Genomic DNA, 24646 nt, shown 5'->3' on the forward strand with positions numbered 1-24646 from the left:
AAATACGGGAATTAGCTGTCTGTGTGTCCAAATATGTATGTCCATGTTGCTGTGCGAACCTCAGGCAGGCAGACAAAGTTGGTAGTGATGGAATCCAACTTCTGATGACTGTTGAACGACGAGAGGAACATGCGTACAATATCTGCCATGAAGCCAGCGCCCGTCACCGTGATGTTCACAAAGTGTTCACCTGTTATCATCATCATCCTCATCATCATCGTCGAATCAATTAACCAATCAATTAACCAAGCAAGCAAGCAATCATCGTCGTCGTCATCATCATCATCATCATCATCATCATCGTCATCGTCATCATTATCACCACCACCACCACCATCATCATCATCACCATCACCATCCACCATTTTCATACTAGTGATTTTTGAAATGGAATTCATGCGATTTCTTCCATACAGCCAATAACCGCACAATAATGTTCACACATCGCAAAACTGTTAAATGCATAAAATATAACAACTGGTGAATCTATTTGTCCAGTGGTAGATTCTGAAGCTTAGAGTAACGAATTTTGAGTGACCTAATTAAATTACCATTCTGCAGTAAATTAGGTCTCTATGAGACGATCGAGTGACTTTGCATAAGGCAAATAAAATTAATAGTCTGTTTACGGTATCCCGACCGACCCTATTTTTTCGCGCGACCCTAGACTTTTTTTTTTAGGCATTTGGGGGGGGGGGGGGGGGAGTCTGTTTTTTGGCAAAATAACTTAAAAATATGTTTTTTTGGAAAAAAAAAAAAATCCCGACCTACCGACCCTATTTTGTTGGCCTATGTTACCGTAAACAGACTTTTTTTTGTGTGGCCTAATACAAACTTTCAACATAATATCAGATAAACTCAATCTGCGTGACGTCACTTCGCGTCACACTAACTGATGACGTGTCACGAATGACATCACCTACTGACCGGCCTGGTGGTACTCCATCTTGCTGTTGCGGTAGATGACGTCCATGATCCAGACGAGCAGGTAGTCGACGTAGACGACGAGGGCGGTCATGACGATACGCAGGACGATGACGGCAGCACCAGACGACACCTGGGTCTTCTCGCGAGGCATCAGCTTGATGCTGTTTGGGAACACCAGTGTCTGCTTCTCCGACTTCTTCAGTGGCAGCAGCACCTGCTTCCCTGCCGCGCGTCGCCTCGCGTCGATTCTGAAAACATATATATTTCTATACACAATACGCACATGAAAACGCATCTACCTTTGCGCTTTCTTGTAAGTGCACATGTATACTACTGATGCAAGAAAGGAAAGCTCAAGCGCTCTCAACCACCTTATATGTAGAGGTTACATGCCGAGTCTCAGTGATTATTAAAAATAATGGTCGAAGTTAGCGGATCATGAAAAATGCGAGCTTTAGCGAGCTTTTTCATGACCGCGAACTGAGACCATTATTTTTTATAATCACTGAGACGAGGTGTGTAACCTCTTTATTCCTCCTTTCTTCAGTTATTCAAAGAAAAGAAGAGGTTTTTTGTGAAAGTTTGATCGAATCCTATTCACTCAACCAGTCAACCTGCGCAGGCGATCGATTAATGCGCGGTTGTATAGTTCCGTGCAAATCATTCCATTCTGTTAACACTTCTTGTCAGTTTTCCTATTTTGGACTAAACTCAAGTACACAGATATGCTGTTATTCTGCTGTGGCGGCAAAGGCAGATATTGTGTGTTCTGTATATGTTTTGGTATCGCTTAGGATAATGTTCTTTCGTCAAATGGGACTAGCAGACGAACTTTTGCACCCGTGTTCCAACGTTAAAAACTGCATGAAGTTCAGTTTTCTGGGGAAAATAGTGTATGAAACCGCTTTATGTTGTTTAAATTGATGAGATGTGTGCATTTGGTTGCGTGTGATCTGTTTATTAAATGAAATATTGTTGAAAACTGACCGTCGGACTGCAGTCTGTTGTCGAAGAAACTGAGTGAAAAGAAGGGGAACTACTCTTGTCGCTAGACAAAGTATGAGTTACTTGCCTTGTGAAATTGCTTGTGATGAACGTTTGAGCACGGCAGATCTAGATTCAGAAAACAACCGAACTCATGGATTTTATATGGAGATTCATGTGTTCAGGCCTGTAGTTGTTAATTTAAATGCGGTATGTTTGTATTGTTTGCTCCAGAGATGTATACTTCGTACATTAGAGCGTTCGGAACTTTTCAGTCGCAAAAAGTAGTACCGAAACAGAACAACTTCTCAACCCATTGCACTATCGAGGATTCAGGCTGTTGCTGGGTCGTTATTTGTTTGGTTGCTGGGTCATTATCGAAACATAACTAGCTCTACAAGTTTACAGAGGTAAAGAAGCAGAGGGGGGAATAAATTATTAGGGCTCCCACTTGACATTCTTTGTTTGGCTTTTCTTTTCCTTGATTTTTTTTATATATATGTCGTGCCGAATAAACGGAATTGCCAAATTCGCGGAATCGGCAACATTTTTGCCCATTTCGCGTAATCGGCAGCGTTTTGCCAAGTTCAAGTTTTATTAGTCCATAACCCATGGGGGCATTTTGAACAATAAATACAATCAATACAATCATGATATATGCTAATATAGTAAATAAAAAAATAAAAAAAATATGAAAAACTGTTACAAATTATATTAATAAAGTCCAAAATATTCTTTAGCAATTTCTTTTTCTTAGTAGCAAACAACTTTTTAAATTTAAATGCATTAGGTTTTTCCAATAGTAAGGTGGTAACAATTCTCAGCTCTTTCTTCTTTGAAAAAATCACAGACAAATACATAATGGAATTCATCACCTATGTCTTGTGATACACGTTTGGTGCAAGTTCTTTCTGACCTTGGAATGTTAAGCTAACTTTCTTTCTGTACAGGCAAATTGTTGTTTAATGTTCTAAACTTCATCATTGAAACACATTGCTGATATGGCAGGTGTGTGACATAGTCTTCACATGCAAAAATATCTTTAAACATTCGATAATTCCAAAACATATTTTTTGTTCCAATTTCTGTAAACCATTTATGGATATACTGGTCATACAAGCTTCTTTTTACTTTCTTTTTAAACCATGCGCTTGAGTATTGAACATTTTCTTGAAAAGTCCAAAGGCCAGAGAGACCAATTTCATTTAAGGTTTTTTCAATAAAACATAAATAATTAGATTCAATCATCTTGTTGATATACAATTTATAAGTAAAGCAATACACAATACTTGAAAATTTATTTTTATGAATAGGACTAATCAGTTTATACCAATAGCAAAGCATTCTACATTTCATATTAACATCTAGTGGATATCTTCCAAGTTCACCAAATATCATAGCATTTGGAGTTGATTTTTTTTAGTTTGAAAACAATTTTATAAAAACGCAATTGAAGTTTAGTAGCAAGTTCACAGGAACCAAAACCCCATACTTCACATCCGTACAGTAAAATTGGAGCGATCATTTTATCGAACAGGTCAACTTGTATGTCCACAGGCAGTGACAATTGTCTACAAGTACGCAAAAGAACAAGCATTGCCCTTGAGGCACGATTATATAGATTCTCCTGTGCGACTGAAAATGTATTATTATAATTAATCTTAAGGCCCAAGTACATTACATCAAACACTACTTCGATTAAATTGCCATTATACGTAAACAATGGTTTATTTATAATTTTACCTCTGGAAAAAACTATAACTTTCGTTTTGTTTACATTAATATTTAGACGCCATGCCGAAAATGCGGAAAGGCTTCTAAAATTTGCCCATTTCGCAAAAGCGACAGCCAGTCTGTTACTTTTTGTGTCACCAGAACATTGCATTAACATTGCTTCACCTCCCAAGTATGTTTTGTATGGTCTATGTTGGTCTGTGTCGAGCATAACTCCGGAAATGCACAAAAACTACACTTTCTGCAATAACTTGCCATAACTTATCCCCGAGTACGCTAGTACAAGGGTCCAGCAGACTTTAATTGTCTGTGTGTCTGTGTGTGTGTCTCGACTTAAACAGCTTATTGCTGGGAAACTACTGGGCGCAGCTCGTTCAAAAGTTGATACACTAACATAATAGGTCCGATTGATCGTATTAAAACTTCATAATGTTACCTGGGACCTAAATGCGAAATAAACCACAAAACAAGAAGAGCAAACGCTCGATCGAGTCACTTTCGCAGTTCTGAATATTATATGAGGCATCAGATGGACAGGAAGAAATTGCTATTCACAACACAATGAGTCACGTTCACATAAAATTTGAGCCCGGTCACTTTTATAGTTTCCGAGAAAAGCCCAACGTTAAGTTGTGTGTTGCCGAACAGAAAAGGCTAGTTATCTCCCTTGTTTTTCTGATAACGTTCGTAAAAGGCTACAGATGTAAATACTTTGATGTAAAGAATAATCCTACAAAGTTTCAATCACATCCGATGAACTTTGTCAAAGATATAAAATGTCTAATTTTTCCTTTGACGCTGACCTGTGACCTTGAAATAGGTCAAAGGTCAACGAAACCATCGTTAAAGTGTAGAGGTCATTGGAGGTCACGACTAAACAAAATATGAGCCCGATCGCTTTGATAGTTTCCGAGAAAAGTCCAACGTTAAGGTGGTGTCTACGGACCCGGACGGCCGGCCGGACGGCCGGCCGGACAGACTAACACTGACCGATTACATAGAGTCACTTTTTCTCAAGTGACTCAAAAACGACTTGGCGGTGAGAGGAATTCGCGGTGCAACAGCCAGCCAGGCAGTCTGATAGAACGGTGCAAGGTCTCGGCAAACCAAGACTATGCCATACTCGAAGCAAAGCCGCCGAATGGTACCGTAAACCAAGAATAGTGACGTAAGAAAATAGAATGTCGTCTTTTGATTTGGAACGTGACGTGTTTTAGAATGGAGATGTGGTAGTGTGTGTGTGTGTGTGTGTGTGTGTGTGTGTGTGTGTGTGTGTGTGTGTGTGTGTGAGACAGAGGGAGAGAGAGAAGGAGTGAGGGAGAAAGAGAGAGAGTGTGTGTGTGTGTGTGTGTGTGTGTGTGTGTGTGTGTGTGTGTGTGTGTGTGTGTGTGTGTGTGCGTGTGTGTGTGTGTGTGTGTGTGTGAATGTCTCAAGAGTACTCGGGTCCAGCGCGAGCGTTTTTTATCGATTATTGCGATATCAGTATCTAATTGTCTAAGTGTGATGATATCCCAGGCTTTTGAAAACTTCAAAACCAAAAAGTGGCTGCCGATTTCGCAAAATGGGCAAATTTTAGGAGCCTTTACGCGATTTCGGCAAAACACTGCCGATTTCACGTACTGGGCAGCGTTTTGCCGATTACGCTAAATGGGCAAACATGTTGCCCATTACGCGGAATCAGCAATTACGTGAACTCTGCACGACATTTTGGTCGACGTACTTGTGGATGTATTGATTTATTTTTTTATAGATATAAACATCCCAATAGCTGGCCACTCTTGTTTCTTGATTCCGTTTTGTACAGCCAAAGATTAAAACAAACAGCTTTACCTTCTGAAGTAGGAAGTGATGTAGACGTTGTCGTGCTGGAACTTGGTGAGGTAGCCACTGTGGTAGACGTGGGCGGTCCTGAAGACGAGGAGAAAGGTAAAGGCCAGCGCTCGCTTGACCAGCAGAATGAGAAAGTTGGCCCAGCGCGCCTTGGACTCGAACTCGTTCATGGTGGACGATCGGATCTTTTCGGCCGTCATCAGGTTTGGCCCAGCCTCCATGGCACCGGTCAAGCGATACTGTAGGTTCACCTGAAAGGAATTCGTCAACATTTAGATAGACGGCTAACGTTCCAAAATCCAGAATAAAAAAACAAGGTAAGTTAATGTAAAATTGTATTTGTGACAAAACAAGACATTCGCAATTAAATATCGACCCAATGGTCTTTATAGTAAACAGATAAACGAATAAAGTTCTGCATATAAATGGACTTAAGCCATCTTAAAATGTTTTCTGTTGATCCGTCAGACAAAGTGATGCTGTCGGAGTCTAAATGACGAAAAAGCCCATTGAAGGCCGGCGTCTTGTCGTTTAGGCCAATGCACCCGTCAAGATTTACAAGATGATTAACACGGGTAGCGTGACTCTGTTGCTGCTAGCTCTCCACTGGGAGGAAGCGACTCGAATTTACCCGCGATGGGACAATAAATGCATGAGAAAAAGTCTTGCACCGTCTACCTTCATGCCACTGGCCACCTCATTTATCATGTCCTTGGCGGCCTGGTAGGTGTCCCCCAACCCCGGTTCCACCACGTCCATTGAGTCGCAGTCCAGGCCCAGCGCCCCGGGAACCATCTTGACCAGCTGGCAGAAGAAGGTCATCTTGAGCGGCAAGCACAGCACGTAGCCCAACACCCACAACGCCGAGAGGCACTTGTCCCACAGGTCACCGAACCACTCTCTGCACACACAACAGTTATGAATTCACTGGCACATGTCACATTTGTTTTGTTCCCATAGATCACCGAACCACTGTCTGCACACACAACAGTTATGAATTCACTGGCACATGTCACATTTGTTTTGTTCCCATAGATCACCGAACCACTGTCTGCACACACAACAGTTATGAATTCACAAGCACATATCACACTTGTTTTGTCCCCATAGGTCATCGAACCACTGTCTGCACACACAACAGTTATGAATTCACTAGCACATATCACATTTGTTTTGTTCCCATAGATCACCGAACCACTGTCTGCACACACAACAGTTATGAATTCACTAGCACATATCACATTTGTTTTGTTCCCATAGATCACCGAACCACTGTCTGCACACACAACAGTTATGAATTCACTAGCACATATCACACTTGTTTTGTCACAATAGGTCAATGAATCACTGACTGCATAGAGAACAGTTATGAATTCACAAGCACATACCACACTTGTTTTGTCCCCACAGGTCACCGAACCACTGTCTGCACACACAACAGTTATGAATTCACTAGCACATATCACATTTGTTTTGTTCCCATAGATCACCGAACCACTGTCTGCACACACAACAGTTATGAATTCACAAGCACATACCACACTTGTTTTGTCCCCACAGGTCACCGAACCACTGTCTGCACACACAACAGTTAAAAATGCACTAGCACATTAGCTGTGTATTTTGCATGGCACGTGTCCCATAGATCGCCGTACCACTCTCTGCACACAACAGTTAAGAATTCACTAGCACATTAGTTGTGTATTGTGACAGGCACTTGTCCCACAGGTCGCCGTACCACTCTCTGCACACAACAGTTAAGAATTCACTAGCACATTAGTTGTGTATTTTGACAGGCACTTGTGCGATAGGTCGCCTTACCACTCTCTACACACAACAGTTAAAAATGCACTAGCACATTAGCTGTGTATTTTGCATGGCACGTGTCCCATAGATCGCCGTACCACTCTCTGCACACAACAGTTAATGAATTCACTAGCACATTAGTTGTGTATTTTGACAGGCACTTGTGCCATAGGTCGCCGTAACACTCTCTGCACACAACAGTTAAGAATTCACAAGCACATTAGTTGTGTATTTTGACAGGCACTTGTCCCATAGGTCGCCAAATTACTGTCTACATACAGAACAGTTATGAATTCACTAGCACATTAATTTTGTTTTGTATTTTGACAGGCACGTGTCCCACAGGTGGCCGAACCACTAACACGCACACCAGTTTTGAAATCAGTATCACTTGGTTATGTTTAGTCATAGGCGGACAGTGAGATTAACATTTGACCAAACAGTGACATAAAAACGCATTTTTTGTTGTTGTTGTGTTTTGGATGTTGTAAATAAAAACAAGAACTGACAAAATATGGAGAGAAAAAAAAAGGTTCCGTACCTCTTCTCATCGGATTTTAAAATATGTGTCTCAGTTTGCTCGCTAAAGCTCGCATTTTCCATATTCTGCTAACTTGGACACGAATATTTAATATCGAGAGAATGTGTATGTAGCATGTACGTGCACCCCTGCATTATCTTTACATCATGTATCACGCACTGACTCTACGTACAGGCAAACACAAATCTTGATGCGTTTTCTGTTCAGTCAATTTGGTCAAATTTGTCTCCCCAAGAAGAGTAAGCTCAGTTGTCTCCGACGTAAGTTGTACGAATCATTCCGGAGCGCACGAACTATCCTTGGTCGTTCGAGATCTTTGCTTTAAGCTGTTAAGACGGATATACGAATGTGTTAGCTACGAAACCAACTCAGTGGTAACCTTGGAGAGGAGAACGTAAAGAAAAACACTAATAAGAACTGACCTGCACCTGATGACGGCCTTGCCGAACACTTCCTCACAGCGGAGTTCCATCTTCTTCTCCCATTTCTCCTGAATGACCTCTGCCTGGCTCATCTTGTCCTTCGCCCCGTGCCTGTAACCGTCATCACGTCATTGCAAATCGTCATTTGCTGCTAATAGCTTTTTATCAAAGAGTAGGGTGAGAACATAACAGGCAACAGGACTGTTACTGAATCGGTCTCGCCGGATCGCCTGGGTTCTCGAGACAAGAAACAACAAGAAACAAACAAACAACCTTAATACACGTGTAACAAACAAACAACCTTAATACACGTGTAACAACAAACAACCTTAATACACGTGTAACAAACAAACAACCTTAATACACGTGTAACAACAAACAACCTTAATACACGTGTAACAAACAAACAACCTTAATACACGTGTAACAAACAAACAACCTTAATACACGTGTAACAACAAACAACCTTAATACACGTGTAACAAACAAACAACCTTAATACACGTGTAACAAACAAACAACCTTAATACACGTGTAACAAACAAACAACCTTAATACACGTGTAACAAACAAACAACCTTAATACACGTGTAACAAACAAACAACCTTAATACACGTGTAACAAACAAACAACCTTAATACACGTGTAACAAACAAACAACCTTAATACACGTGTAACAAACCAACAACCTTAATACACGTGAAACAAACAAACAACCTTAATACACGTGTAACAAACAAACAACCTTAATACACGTGTAACAAACAAACAACCTTAATACACGTGTAACAAACAAACAACCTTAATACACGTGTAACAAACAAACAACCTTAATACACGTGTAACAAACAAACAACCTTAATACACGTGTAACAAACAAACAACCTTAATACACGTGTAACAAACCAACAACCTTAATACACGTGTAACAAACAAACAACCTTAATACACGTGTAACAAACAAACAACCTTAATACACGTGTAACAAACAAACAACCTTAATACACGTGTAACAAACCAACAACCTTAATACACGTGTAACAAACAAACAACCTTAATACACGTGTAACAAACAAACAACCTTAATACACGTGTAACAAACAAACAACCTTAATACACGTGTAACAAACAAACAACCTTAATACACGTATGTAGGGTCATAAGCATCCATGCCACGCAAGGCCGACGGCTTCGTTAGACAATCAATAAAATCTCGTATGGGAAAAAACCTTGTTCCACGAAAAAGTCTTAATAGCAGTTACTATCCCACAACTAACGTAGGCCTATCCTCTACTTCCTGCACAATGAAAGCGTTGGGCGGAGGTCCGTTGTCTTCATTTCCATGATGAATTCTCTCACCTCCTCCAGCCATTCGCAACACAGTCGAAGTTATCCAGCACTCGCTAACCAAAGACTGTAGTTGGAGTATACAGCTCTGAATACTCTACTTCTCTTCTCTTACCATATTCACTTTTTCTCCACTTCCTGCACACTGAAGGCGTTAGGCGGTGGTCCTTTGCCCTAGCTTACCCTGATGATCTCTTCCATCTCCTCCAGCCATTTGCAACACAGTCGAAGTTATCCAACACCCACTAACCACAGACTGTAGTTAGAGTATGTTGTTGGAACGTTGTTATTGACAAAAATACGTTACAATCTATATATATATACGACTTGTGTCTGTCTGTCTGTCTGTCTGTCTGTCTGTGCGCGATGCGCGGCCAAAGTTCTCGATGGATCTGCTTCAAATTTGGTGGGCTTATTCAGAGAGACCCCGGACACAACCTCATGGATGAGATAATTCAACACGTGCTCTCAGCGCGCAGCGCTGAACCGATTTTGGTTCCACCTGAGCTACCCGGGCCCCCATACCGACACACCAAAGCCGCTAGACCACATCACAACGCCAAAGTTCTAGGTGGATCTTTTTCAAATTTGGACACCGTATTCAGCTACACCCCGGACACAATCTCATCGATGAGATATTTCAACACGTGCTCTCAGCGCGCAGCGCCGAACCGATTTTGTTTTTTCTGTTCATTTCACCATTCCCAGTAACTCTTCCTTATCTTCTCCAGTGTTTTCAACGTTTATCTCCCTTCCTTCGTGTGGCGTCAATCCATATTCCCGTTACTACGTTATTATTTTTAGAATGTCACGATTGCACCCGTAAGTTGTCTTTACTGTAAAAGTGAAAAGGTCGAATCAATTTATAGCCACGCGAAAAATACACTGTTATCTATATATATATATATACGACTAGTGTCTGTGTGTCTGTGTGTCTGTGTGTCTGTCTGTCTGTGTGTCTGTGCGCGATGCGCGGCCAAGGTTCTCGATGGATCTGTTTCAAATTTGGTGATCATATTCAGGTACACCCTGGACACAACCTGGTCGATGAGATATTTCAACACGTGCTCTCAGCGCGCAGCGCTGTGCGCGCTGAACCGATTTTGTTTTTTTTGGTCTGGATCCACTACCAGTAACTCTTCCTTATCTTCTCCAGTGTTTTCAGCCGCGATTATCTCCCTTCCTCCGTGTGGCGTCAATCCATATTCCCGTTACTACGTTACTATTTTTAGAAGGTCACTGCACGTTACTATTTTTAGAAGGTCTCCAGTGTTTTGCGCGTTTATCTCCTTTCCTTCGTGCGCCGGCAAAGCCGGCGTACACCCGGCAAAGCCGGGTCCCAGGCGCAGCCTGGTATTCGGCTCTACTTCTTCCCGGCGAAGCCGGTACCCGGCGAAGCGGGTAATCATCTAGTATATATATATATACGACTAGTGTCTGTCTGTCTGTCTGTCTGTCTGTCTGTCTGTCTGTCTGTTCGCGATGCACGGCCAAACTTCTCGGTGGATCTTTTTCAAATTTGGACACCCCGGACACAACCTCATCGATGAGATATTTCAACACGTGCTCTTAGCGCGCAGCGCTGTGCGCGCTGAACCGATTTTGTTTTGTTTTTTGTTGTTGTTGTCGGGATCCACTACCAGTAACTCTTCCTTATCTTCTCCAGCGTTTTCAGCCGCGATTATCTCCCTTCCTCCGTGTGGCGTCAATCCATATTCCCGTTACTACGTTACTATTTTTAGAAGGTCTCCAGTGTTTTGCGCGTTTATCTCCTTTCCTTCGTGCGCCGGTGGGGTCCCAGGCGCAGCCTGGTATTCGGCTCTACTTCTAATCATCTAGTCACAAATATATTGACTCAACGGTCTTTTAAGTGAACAGACAAACAAATAGTCACAAAAAACTTGAGTGTTAGGAAATTGCTGAACTTTGGTTCAGATTTGTGTGTTGCATGTAGTTGACTTATTTGTACTTTGTGGGAAAGTACCGATATTATATTTTGTAAACACAATAATTATTTATGTTTGGACGAGAATGCAGGTGAACTTTCTAGTCCTGTCAAAACAAGTTGTTTACCACGTTGTTTTGAGTGTGGGTTCGTGGCGTTCGCTCGGATTAAGTGCGTCGGCGCTTTTGATGTACGTCACAGAGAACGTCACTATTCTGGTCCATGGGCAGTTCATCTAATTTTAGTTGTATCATGTTCGGTCTGGAATATTCTCGAGATTGAGTATTTACTATATAGGCCAGCGCGATTTGTATGTAAAAAAGCTTCTACTTTGAGTTCTGCTACGATGTGAAGTTGTATGTATGGAATGCTAAATAAATCCTCGAACTCAATTTGACGAGTTGTTTTCTGCTGCTGCGAAGACGGGCGACGTAGAATAAAACAACACAACTATACGACGTTTGAGAACTTGTGGCAATCTCAAGTGTCGTGTAACACTTAGCTTGATGGAATCAGTTTTCGTCGGGTACATGACATAAGCTCGAACGACAAATGCTCGAACGACAAAACCTCGAACGACAAAACCTCGAATGGACAAAAGCTCGAAGCGACAAAAGCTCGACGCGACATAAGCTCAAACGACACAAGCTCAACCGGACAAATGCTCGACGCGACAAAACCTCGATGCGACAAAAGCTCGACACGACGAAAGCTCGACGCGAAAAAAGATCGAACGTGTCTGTGCGTGTCCTTCTCAGTGTTATTTAGCCTGTCTGTTTTTTGTGTGGTGTTTTTTAATCAGAGAGAGAGAGAGAGAGAGAGAGAGAGAGAGAGAGAGAGAGAAAAGAAGGGGGACGATCGTGTCGGGGTTTATGTTTTAATCGGGAATGACTGTTTGTCTGGAAAAGGTTTAGGTAAGCGGCACGCGGCAAATTGACGACTGTTTGTTTGCTTGCTGTGAGTATCAATTCAGAAAAAAAGTTTCTCCGAGTCAACAGTGTGACCACGTGCACTGTGATCAGAAATTATCGAAACTATCACGCACAGTCGGAACTGAGTTGTTATTTCCACTCGCGTGTCGGCTTCACACACTGCCTGCGCCATGGAGGTAACCAAGACACAAAAGGGAAAGCCTCTGTTATGTTTGGACGCCTTCACTTACAATGTGGATGCGAAGAAAGACAAAAAGATCTACTGGAAGTGCACACAATCAAAGGACAAATGCCGAGGACGAGCAATATCTACTAAAACTGCAGACGAGTCACCTGCAGACGCAACCGTGTGTGTGTAATCCAGCAGCGTACTTACAACAACAACAACAACAACAACAACAACAACAACAACAACAAACAAAAAACAACAACGCGTAAAGCGAAATTAAACAATTTAGTCAATTTGTCGCTCGAAACTAAAATAAGAACACTAAAAAACAGTCATAAATGACGTCATATAGGGCCTAAACAGTTTTGACAACATCGCTCTACACAAGATTAGCAACACGTGTGTGTGTCATCGTTCGAGCTTTTGTCGCATCGAGCTTTTGTCGCGTCGAGCATTTGTCCGGTCGAGCTTCTGTCGTTCGAGCTTTTGTCGCGTCGAGCTTTTGTCGCATCGAGCTTATGTCGAGGTTTTGTCGTTCGAGGTTTTGACGTTCGAGCTTTTGTCGTTCGAGCTTATGTCGGACACTTGTTTTCGTCCGCTCGCCAGGAAGCCGAGCGAATGAATCTAAGTTTTTTTTGTGACTATATATTTGTTTGCCTGTTCACTTAAAAGATATATATTTGTGATTGTAACGTATTTTTGTCAATTACAACGTTCCAACAACTTATCTTTCTTGCTTTTTTTATTCTGAATTTTGGAACGTTGGCAGTCTCTTTGTTTTTGGATTTGTTGTTAGCGTACACCCCCCCCCCCCCCCCTGAATACTCTGCGTTCTCTGCTCTAACCATACTCACTTTTTCTCCACTTCCTGCACGCTGATGCCGATGGGTAGAGGGGCGTTGTCCTCGCTGTTTTGTCCTGGGTGATGTTTCTACTTCCTTCAACCATTTGCCATACTCTATGTACCCACTCTTTAACAATACAGTCAAAACTCTCTAACCAGAATCTATAGAAAACACACCTATGTGTATACTTTACGTTCTCTGCTGTAACAATACTCACTTGTTCTCCACTTCCTGCACTTTCCCTGATGATCTCTTCCACCTCCTCCAGCCATTTGCTACACAGTCAAAGTTATTCAACACTCGCTAACCACAGACTGTAGTTAGAGTACACAGCTCTGAATACTCTGCTCTAACCATACTCAGTTTTCCGCCACTTGATTCACGCTGATGCCGATGGGGGGCGGAGCGGCGTTGTCCTCGCTCTAACCATACTCACTGTTCCGCCACTTGATTCACGCTGATGCCGATGGGGGGCGGAGCGGCGTTGTCCTCGCTCTAACCATACTCACTGTTCCGCCACTTGGTTCACGCTGATGCCGATGGGGGGGGGTGGAGCGGCGTTGTCTTCGCTCTAACAATACTCACTTTTCCGCCACTTGATTTACGCTGATGCCGATGGCGGGTAGAGCGGCGTTGTTCTCGCTCTAACCATACTCATTTTTCCTCCAATTGATTCACGCTAATGCCAATGGGGGCTGGAGCAGCATTGTCCTCGCTCTAACCATACTCACTTTTCCTCCACTTGATTCACGCTGATGCCGAGGGCGGGTTGAACGGGGGGTTGAACGGCTTTTTTCTCGCTCTTCCCGAGGATCTCCTCCACCTCTTTGAGATCCTGCTCCATCTCGCTGACCTCGCTCTGGTCCTCCAGCTCCTTGGTAATGGGACCGAAGGCGTTCTTCACCGTCTGGCTGATCTGCTGCACCATGAAGCCCTCCTCCTGCAGGCTCTGGATAGTCTCCTGGTAAGGTCAAAGTAAAAACAAGTCGCGTAAGGCGAAAATACAACATTTAGTCAAGCTCAGTCGAACTCACAGAATGAAACTGAACGCACTGCATTTTTTCACAATGACCGTAGTCTGCCGCTTGTACAAAACGGAGTGAAACTGACGAGCCTGTTCAGCGCTGTAGTGGTTTCGCTGTGGTGCATAGCACGCTTTTCTGTACCTCTCTTCGTTTTAACTTTCTGAGCGTGTTTTTAATCCAAACATATCATATCTATATGTTTTTGGAATCAGGAACCGACAAAGAATAAGACGGAATTGTTTTTAAATCGATTTCGCAAATTTAATTTTGATCATAATTTTTATATTTTTAATTTTTAGAGCTTGTTTTTAATCCAAATATAACATATGTATATGTTTTTGGAATCAGCAAATGACGACGAATAAGATGAAATTGTTTTTGGATCGTTTAATAAAAAAATAACTTTGATTACAAGTTTCCGATTTTTAATGACCAAACTCACTCATTAGTTTTTAAGCCACCAAGCTGAAATTCAATACCATGTTTCCGTTGCCATATCTGATCGTGTGGGATCAAGATGTAAGAGGTCTGAAACTTTTGAAGGGCCACCTTCATGAGGGTGGTGCCCATCTTCACTCCCTCGCTGTCATTGCCTTCCTAAATAGGGTCTGGTAACCGTTTCCTACTGGGTGGACAGGAGAGCGTTCAGAAATATCGGGTATTAGTACTAGCCCCCAGTGGGGGGCGATCCCCGACCACCAGCGTGAGACGTAAGCACTCTGACCACGATGCCACTGCGGCTCCCGGTACAGAAGCACGACTCGGATTGGATTTATGTTATCACGGCTTTCAGCCTGAGAAATCTCAAAGACGGCTAACGTTCCAAAATCTTTCTTTCTTTCTTTCTTTCTTTCTTTCTTTATTTGGTGTTTAACGTCGTTTTCAACCATTCAAGGTTATATCGCGACGGAACGTTCCAAAATGAAGAATAAACAAAATCAAGAATGTTAAGTTAAAGTACATCGACCCAATGGTCTTTATGGTGGACAGACAGAAAAATAGTTATAGGAAAAATGAAGCGAAAACTTTGAGCGGCGGTCTTTCTTTCTTTCTTTATTTGGTGTTTAACGTCGTTTTCAACCACGAAGGTTATATCGCGACGGTGAGCGGCGGTCACGTGATCTCTGTAAAAGAAATCTTTAATCCGAAAGGTGATTCAAATAGTCACGACCTGAACTGGCATATACAGTTTGAATACCATGACACGGGAATCAATTTGGGTGCGAAATTTGTTGCAATAATGTTTGGCCAAGCAGCCCTGAAAATGGCGAGTAGAAACATGTAACTGGCGAGTAAAAATGTTCATCTACTCGCCAAATGCGAGTAAGGTTGCTGAAACAAATAGTTGGTTTGGCGAGTAAAATTTGCCCTCTGCCTAGTACATTTTGAGAAGCACTAGCCAGCCAAAGGCTAGTGCACAATTTGTTGGACTTCCAGGGCTGCCAAGTTTACATGCAACAGTCAATGTCCCTGTTAAACACAGTTTTAGGAGACGTCTAGCAGACGAAGCGAGTCTCATAAGGCCTCGCGCAACGCGACCTCGAACACACGATCTCGAAGTCGTTCTCTTTTCAACACATGCTTGGAGATGTGAACATCGACTATCAACTCGTCCTAATAAATGAACACGCTACCAATTGAATGCATTTGATTGTACGTGCGAAACGTGACACGCAGTACATCCAAAAATTGCATAAAGACACACTCGCCACTTACTTTCAAAGGATTAAGTCGCAGTTTCCACTTGGCGAGCGTGTGGTTGGCCAAGAGTTCCGCCAGACAGCTGAGAGAGCGTGCCATCTCGCGGCAGTTGGTGACGATGTTGTCTACGGGCCCAGACAGGAGCAAGATGATGGCGAGAGCAGCGATGAGGGAGCGACCCGCTCGGCTGAAAAATGTCGGTATCACTAGCAGCATGATGCAGCGAACCTGGTGGATAAAAAATAACAAGCTTGTTATCTTATTATAGAAGTATGTATTATTTGAATGCCATTACCGACAGAAATACTTTATACCATTTAAAGTATCTATGTTTCAACTAATAAAGTAAAAAAAAATTTAAAAAAACACGTAATCGAGCTCATACACAAACACACCCACAATTTATTTCAAGGCGCGCACGCACGCACACATACACCTCCACACAGTGCGACACGAACAGCCATCTTACCTACCACCTTCCCCCTACACACACACACACACACACACACACAACACACACACACACACACACACACACACACACACACACACACACACATGCTCACGTCTATCGCAGTACATCAGAATCTTCAATATGCTGAAGGCGGGTGGAACCAGAAGAAGATCTCCAAGCACACGATACGCATGACAATAGCTCACCCACCACCTTTCCCTCTTCGCACACACACACACACGTACACGTACACGCAAACACACGATAGGCACGGCACCTCTCCCACCACCTCCAGCTCCCCACACAAACACACAAAAACATTAACACACGCACACCACCCCCTACCCCCTCGAAACACACCTGCACACTGAAGGCAAAGCCAGTAGCCAGCACCAGACCAGCCAAGCTTCCCACCAGATTCCTGACATCGGGGTCCAGGTCGAGAGGCTGCACCACCAGAAGGAACAAACCTCCTGCAAAGACTACTCCTAGCGGGAAACACAGCGCTGCTTTTAGCATTCGGTGCTCAGACGGGTTGGATTTGACGAGGCGCCTCATGAACGCGATGAAGCCTTTCTTTCTTTTCTTATCCTTGAACGACGACTTGGACTGCTTTTTAGACAATTTGTCGGGTTGCTTTTTGGCTTTTGACTTTTTGGATTTTTTCGACAACAAGGGTTTGGTCGACTTGTCCTCCGCTGACCAGTTTCTGTCTTGCATTGACCATGATCTGTCGCTCGCCTGCGATGAGCAGTTGTTGTTGAAAGACCAGACGCTTTCTTCCTCACTGAACGAGATTTCACAAAGGCTGCACGTTTCCTCAGACATTATGAACTACTTTTTAAATGACTTGCTGCGACGTTTCGCATGAAAGTAATCGAAGACACCGAAATGGAAATGATTGCGCAATTGAAAGGAAGTGACGTCAGGATGACGTGTTTAAACTTAGTATATTACATCCAGTATAGTCTCGGCAAAAAAAGTCTCGATTAAACAGTGTTAATCTCAAAAGTTTTATAAATAAGGGCGCTGGTTCTGAGCGACGCTTAGTTCTCGAGATAGGTGTGACCAGATGACGTCATTTATACTTTCGTCATCGGAGATCTTTTGTATTTCAATCAGTGTCATTTCCCAGTTCTGTATTTTGCGGTCGTTTTGAAGCAACTGAATATGAAAAGAAAAGAAAGCGCGGAGAAGTATGTTTGGGTCCTGCAAGACTTCATGACCAACGATTTCTCCCTTGGAAGTAAATGAAGATGTTTGCTTTTCGTCTGCTTTGAAGGTAGGGAGATTTTACAGCGCACACGGTAAATTGCAAGTCGTATTGTCCAGACAAGAATGTTGTTATTCTAATTCTTTCTTCGAAGTACCATAGATTTGTTCTTGGCCATATTTTCGACCTGTGCATCGTTATATTATGGGAAAAACACGTTTGAACGCAAATTCGCAAAGTAATTTTAATCATTTGCTTCGGAACTGCAACGTCGATTTGCCAAAACAAAAAATTCTGGCTCAATATGCGGGAACATGCTGGTAGTGTCATATTATTTAAATGGGTGTGGAAGAACTGCTCATAATTAACATAGCACTCCGGCCCTGTTCTTTTTTTCGTCACACCCAAAACCGTTATTTGTTTTGGGCGACGCAGCATTAATATAATGCTGCGTCGCTCAAAAGAAATAACGGTTTTGGGCGTGACAAAAAAACAAGAACAGGAACGGAGTGCTATGTAAATTATGAGCAGTTTTTCCAAACCCATATAAAAATGTGACACTAACAGCCTGTCCTCGCAAATTGATCCAGATTTGGTTTAAATCTAAACAACGAAAATCAGGGTAAAACCCCACACAAAAGGCAACAAAAAGCAAACACAACACGGAACGAATAAGGTTTGAAAATAAAATGGAGGGGAAACACGCAAAAAAGGAAGGAATTTTTTGTTTTGCCATATCGACGTTGCAGTTCCGGAGCAAAGGCCCAACATTTCTTAGCGAATTTATGTTTAAACGTGTTTTTCCTATAATATACCAATGCACAGCTCGAAACTATGGCCAATAACAAATCTAGAGTACTTCGAAGAAAGAAGAATAACAACATTCTTGTCCATATACGACTTGCATTTTGCCGTGTGAGCCACAGGAGCTTGTATCAAATCGCCGGTCGATCATTATTTACAGTCCACTACTACGACATACTACTACTATATACTACATAGTAGTAGTATGTCGTAGTAGTGGACTGTAAATGGATCATTATTTACAGTCCACTACTACGACATACTACTACTATATACTACATAGTAGTAGTATGTCGTACCGTAAAATCCCTAGCATAAGCCCACCATCTAGCAAACGCCCACCCCCCACTTTGGGCCAAAAGTTGTGCACAGGGGTAACTACCTAGCAAACGTCCACCCTGCTTTTTTCAAAGAGACTATAGGCTCACTTTCACTAGGATTTGTGCAGACTGTTCTAAAAGTCATCTTTTTCCCCTTCTTTACCTTTTCGTGTTTCTTTCCTTTTTTCTTATGCTTTGTCCCCTATCCTCACTCCCACCCATCGTTCATGTTTTTTCGAGTTTCTCTTCTCTTTTTTTCCTAAGTTTGTGGGTTTTTCTTTCTCAGAAAGATTGGGCCTTTTGAAGACAAAATCCAAGTTCAGTTAACGTTTCATTTCCAAAGACGATCGTGTAATTTCTTCCCTGTACAGAAAGAAAGGGCTTCATTGGTGTTGACATTTCGACATTTCATCAAGTTTCTTTTTCCCGGAATTGTGTTGTTATTGTTTGTCCTTGCAAAGGTCTGGCGATTTTCTTTTTACTTTATAAATTTATATGAATGACTATGCTCGGGTTGTTTTCAGAAGAGCCAGTCCTATTCTCTCTCTCTCTCTCTCTCTCTCTCTCTCTCTCTCTCTCTCTCTCTCTCTCTCTCTCTCTCTCTCTCTCTCTCTCTCTCTCTCTCTCTCTCTCTCTCTCTCTCTCTCATGGTTGGCCTTCTTTGCCTCAAAGTCCTTTTTCTTTCTTTTTTCCTTCACTTCTACTCACACGACCTAACTTACATGCTTTCGGGGTTTGTATTCACTCAATTACACGGTTGAGCACAAAACTTACTTTGTGCAAAGGGGTCTATCCCTAGCAAACGCCAACCCCGCAATTTTGCCCCAAATCTGTGCACAGGGGGGGGGTGGGCTTATGCTAGGGATTTTACGGTAGTAGTGGACTGTAAATAATGATCGACCGGCGATTTGATACAAGCTCCTGTGGTGTGCGCTGTAAAATCTCCCTACCCACCTCCAAAGCAGACGAAAAGCAAACATCTTCATTTTCTTCCAAGGGAGAAATCGTTGGTCATAAAGTTTTGCAGGACCCAAACATACTTCTCCACCCTTTCTTTTCTTTTCATAATAAGTTGCTTCGCAATAATAAAATGTCATTCTTTTTCTCAATTTGTCAAGTCAGTCAAAACGACCGCAGAACACAGAACTGGGAAATGACACTGATGGGAATACGAAAGATCTTCGATGACGAAAGTATAAACTGACGTCATGTGGTCACGCCTATCTCGAGAAATAGGCGTCGCACAGAACCAGCGCCCTTCCAGATATTACATACACAAGACACACAAACTGCGACTGTCTCGTCTCCTTGATTTCGAGAAGACAACGAATTACTGAGCGACGTTTCTTTACTTTTGATTATACTATTAGGTCGATGTTGGCTACTTTAATACTTGTGATTGCGTTGCTTTGTCAACTGCAAAACAAAGCGAAGTAAGCGCTCTCATTATTGTGCAACAAAAGTTTACAAATGAGCGTTGTGGAGAACCAATCTCGTGGCGCATGAGAGAATGATAATTTATAAGCATTGAAATGAACAAGCGATTTCAATTCTCAATTGAACGTTACATAAACTTAGCTTTCTTGTTTGTTTGTTTGTTTTTGTCCCTGTCTGGGCATATACATTATAGCATTCAACGGGTGACTCCTGTAATCACTACGCGACGTCTCATTTGGGCGAGGTACCGACTCGCCGCCGCCCAACTCGCCGCCGCTTTGTCAAGGGTGCCATCTCGCTCACCCCCCCCCCCCCCCCCCGGGCAGTGCCAACTCGCCCCCGTGTATTTCATGCGATAAATTTGACGTTTCTCGTGCAAACAGATTATAAAAAATAACACGTTTACCTGAGTTTTACCTGAGTTTACCGTATCCTATGCGAAGAAGTTTCTCGTGCAAAACAGGTTAAAAACATTGACACGTTTACCTAAGTTTTTCATGAGTTTACCGTATCCTGTGCGAAGAAGTTTCTCGTGCGATACAGGTTAAAAACATTGACACGTTTACTTCACAACCATGGCTCTCCAGGTCGCGACCACCAGTTGGGGAGGAAAATGTATTTTTTACAACCAGTTTCAGTTTCGAATAGTGTGTGTGTGTGTGTGTGTGTGTCTTGCAAAACTCAAGATAATTGGCGGCGAGGTGGGAAGCGGCGAATGGGGAAGTCACCCTCATTTGCACTACGTTTGTGACGTTTCGATGTGACGTTATCGAAACAAAATGACGAAAACAAGTACATGTATTCTTATCAACACGTAGCAAGGCAAGGCGATGCAAAGACTGTATTCAAGAAAGCCATGGGGTTACATGAAAAAAATGGAACATGGATACCGTCTCTGCATATCAAGTTAACACTTGTCCGTCCCGGTCTGGATTCGAACCTATGACCCTCGGATCACAAGTCCAGTACTCTACGAACTGAGCTACCGTGCCCCGATGAGAAACAGAAAATACGCAATATAATCATTGAGTGAATCAGTATGCGTAGTCATCCTGACCTAAGGTCAAAATGAGTTCGGCTCATTCTCTCTCTGACAGGATGCCTTGAGTTTCCTTAACCGATTTTTTTTAACATATTTAGAGCTTTTTACATTTAGTCAAGTTTTGACTAAATGTTTTAACGTAGAGGGGGGAATCGAGACGAGGGTCGTGGTGTATGTGCGTGCGTGTGTGTGTGTATGTGTGTGTGTGTCTGTGTGTGTGTGTAGAGCGATTCAGACTAAACTACTGGACCGATCTTTATGAAATTTGACATGAGAGTTCCTGGGTATGAAATCCCCGAACGTTTTTTTCATTTTTTTGATAAATGTCTTTGATGACGTCATATCCGGCTTTTCGTGAAAGTTGAGGCGGCACTGTCACGCCCTCATTTGTCAACCAAATTGGTTGACATTTTGGTCAAGTAATTTTCGACGAAGCCCGGACTTCGGTATTGCATTTCAGCTTGGTGGCTTAAAAATTAATTAATGACTTTGGTCATTAAAAATCTGAAAATTGTAAAAAAAAAAATAAAAATTTATAAAACGATCCAAATTTACGTTCATCTTATTCTCCATCATTTTCTGATTCCAAAAACATATAAATATGTTATATTTGGATTAAAAACAACCTCTGGAAATTAAATATATAAAAATTATTATCAAAATTAAATTTTCGAAATCAATTCAAAAACACTTTCATCTTATTCCTTGTCGGTTCCTGATTCCAAAAACATATAGATATGATATGTTTGGATTAAAAACACGCTCAGAAAGTTAAAACAAAGAGAGGTACAGAAAAGCGTGCTATCCTTCTTAGCGCAACTACTACCCCGCTCTTCTTGTCAATTTCACTGCCTTTGCGATGAGCGGTGGACTGACGATGCTACGAGTATACGGTCTTGCTGAAAAATGGCATTGCGTTCAGTTTCATTCTGTGAGTTCGACAGCTACTTGACTAAATATTGTATTTTCGCCTTACGCGACTTGTTGTAATGTGTTATGGATGTAAGCAGATTCGCGATCGTCGATAATGATTTTTCATGGTGTTTTGTAATTGTTAGATTACAGAGGAATTTTTATTTTAGACAGCTTCAAGCGAGCTATTTTTCGCGGATGTGTTTACTGTGCAAACGACTCTAAATATGGCATAAGTGTCACGTGATAATCAACCGTTTGGTTTCAGTGCACGCTGGAGCAGACGATTTTTTTGACAGTGATGCAACCATATATTACGGTCTCCTTCCGGCAGCAGTCCCAAAATGTCGACTTGTTTTGACCTTAGAACGATGTCTTTATCATAACTGTGAGGAACAGAACGGAGATCACTGTCGAAGTCGGCCAATCTGCAATCATTTTCGTCTCGCGAACCCTGCTCGTGAACAACATATGGGAGATCACTCTATATTCTGGTTTTGATAGATTCGCGTAGGACTTTCGCGTCCGGTCAGAGAGACAACTGGCGATAGCCGTGGAGCGAGGATTATCAGAATGTACGCGTAGTGTAAAGAAATGCGTGCAATGGATGACAAGTGCAGTGCACACAAACAAAACGTTTCAATACTGCATTTGTGCAATAACATGTGCACCACTAATATGATACACAACACGACTTCACATACCCATGATTACAAACGGAAACACTTCACACGAGTAGGAAGACAGCCATCAAATAAATATGACATGACATTTAACGCAGAGCAGATTTCAAGAGAATACATGCATTAGTTAATCGAAGGGTTATTGTGGGAGGGGGGGCGAGAGAGAGAGAGAGGGGGGGGGGGGAGTAAGGGTGAGTAGGAGGGAGAGGGAAATGAGAGAGAGAAAGAGGGAGATAGTGAGAGGGATGGAGGGAGGGAAAGAAAAAACTATCTGTGTGTGTGTGTGTGTGTGTATGTGTGTGTGTGTGTGTGTGTGTAGAGCGATACAGAGAAAACTACTAGACTGGTCTTCACAACCTGGAACTTCCATGTAAAGTTTCATGAAGATCGGTCCAGTAGTTAAAAAAACAATTTCTTCTGGTTCTGTATCTTTTCCTGATTCCAAAAACATATCTAGATATGTTATGTTTGGATTAAAAACAAGGTCAGAAAGTTAAAAAGAATAGAATAGATTAACGTGAAGTGCTGTACGCGAATGCACTATACTGGATTGTCACTTTCTGTGCGAACTGTGAACGTGTCATCGCGACCGCAGGGCATGACTATGACACAGCTATGGAGTATAATTATATATTCTATATATATTATATATATATATATAAAAACGCGGCGCAAAATGTGACTTCGAATGGTTGACTAAATGTAGTAATATCGCTTCACGCAACTTGATTCCCTTCCTTAAAGATGACGAGATTGGGAAGCGGATGGAGAGGTCGACTTCGAGAAATTAGAACATAACAGACTAGTGTTTACTTGTACCTTCTATCCCTTTGAAGGCAAGTCGTTGTCGCTCATACACAGTTTTCCCCTCATTGGGTGACAAACTGACAACAAATAATCTTTCAGTTTCAGAGACAAACGTGACTATCATTTCACACTTGATTGTGATATTTGTTTATTCGCTTAAAGTTAAAATTCTGATATAGGTTTGTTCACCGCAGACCTTCCCAGCATGATTTTTTGAAGTTATAAACTTGTTAACATACAATAAAGCAACAATATTTCCTTCGTGGTTTGCTTGCAGAATTCCGTGTGTGTGCGTGTGCGTGTCTGTCAGTGTGAGACAGACAGTGTCTTATTGTCATGATCACAATTAACAGATACGTGTACATTGAACATACTTGGTACGTTGTTTTCTTGTTTGTTTCATCCTGTTGTGTTCTCTGCCCGCAGTAATAGTCTTGCCAGTGCTAAGCTGATTGTTATATTTGGTCGGTTGTGAAGAAGCAGACATTTGTGATGGAATATGCTGACAATCAAACTCTGTTTCATTGCAAACATGTACCATGTTTGCATAAACATCTTGTCTTTTGATAGGATTCAAACTGTTAAACTTGGGTAATTGTTCTGAGCTGTGTTGGTACTAGCAAGAGACATATGAAGTCAGATAAACAGTTTTGGTCCACAACTATAGTCTGGTTCAAAGTCTTGCAGCAATTTGCAACATTATAAATCGAGAAAACTAGACACTTTAAAAGAAATTTGGTGCACAAATTTTCTTTTTTTCAATAA

General features: G+C 42.1%; 1 protein-coding gene across 1 annotated transcript in view; it reads right to left on the minus strand.

Moving 5' to 3' along the window:
- Positions 1-17542, minus strand: part of LOC138981986 (E3 ubiquitin-protein ligase DCST1-like) — a 29192-nt gene extending 11650 nt beyond the window's left edge. Inside the window, exons 1-8 of the mRNA XM_070355189.1 lie at positions 17024-17542; positions 16225-16437; positions 14215-14444; positions 8245-8355; positions 6154-6376; positions 5476-5726; positions 928-1175; positions 60-190 (exon numbers count right to left, since the gene is read on the minus strand). Coding sequence (XP_070211290.1) covers positions 60-190; positions 928-1175; positions 5476-5726; positions 6154-6376; positions 8245-8355; positions 14215-14444; positions 16225-16437; positions 17024-17491 — 1875 coding nt within the window. The 5' untranslated portion in view covers positions 17492-17542. The remainder of the gene's footprint in view (positions 1-59; positions 191-927; positions 1176-5475; positions 5727-6153; positions 6377-8244; positions 8356-14214; positions 14445-16224; positions 16438-17023) is intronic.
- Between the last annotated feature and the right edge of the window lie 7104 nt (positions 17543-24646).

This window comes from Littorina saxatilis, linkage group LG12, assembly GCF_037325665.1.
Source record: "Littorina saxatilis isolate snail1 linkage group LG12, US_GU_Lsax_2.0, whole genome shotgun sequence".
In the NCBI taxonomy this organism is placed as follows: Eukaryota; Metazoa; Mollusca; class Gastropoda; order Littorinimorpha; family Littorinidae; genus Littorina; species Littorina saxatilis.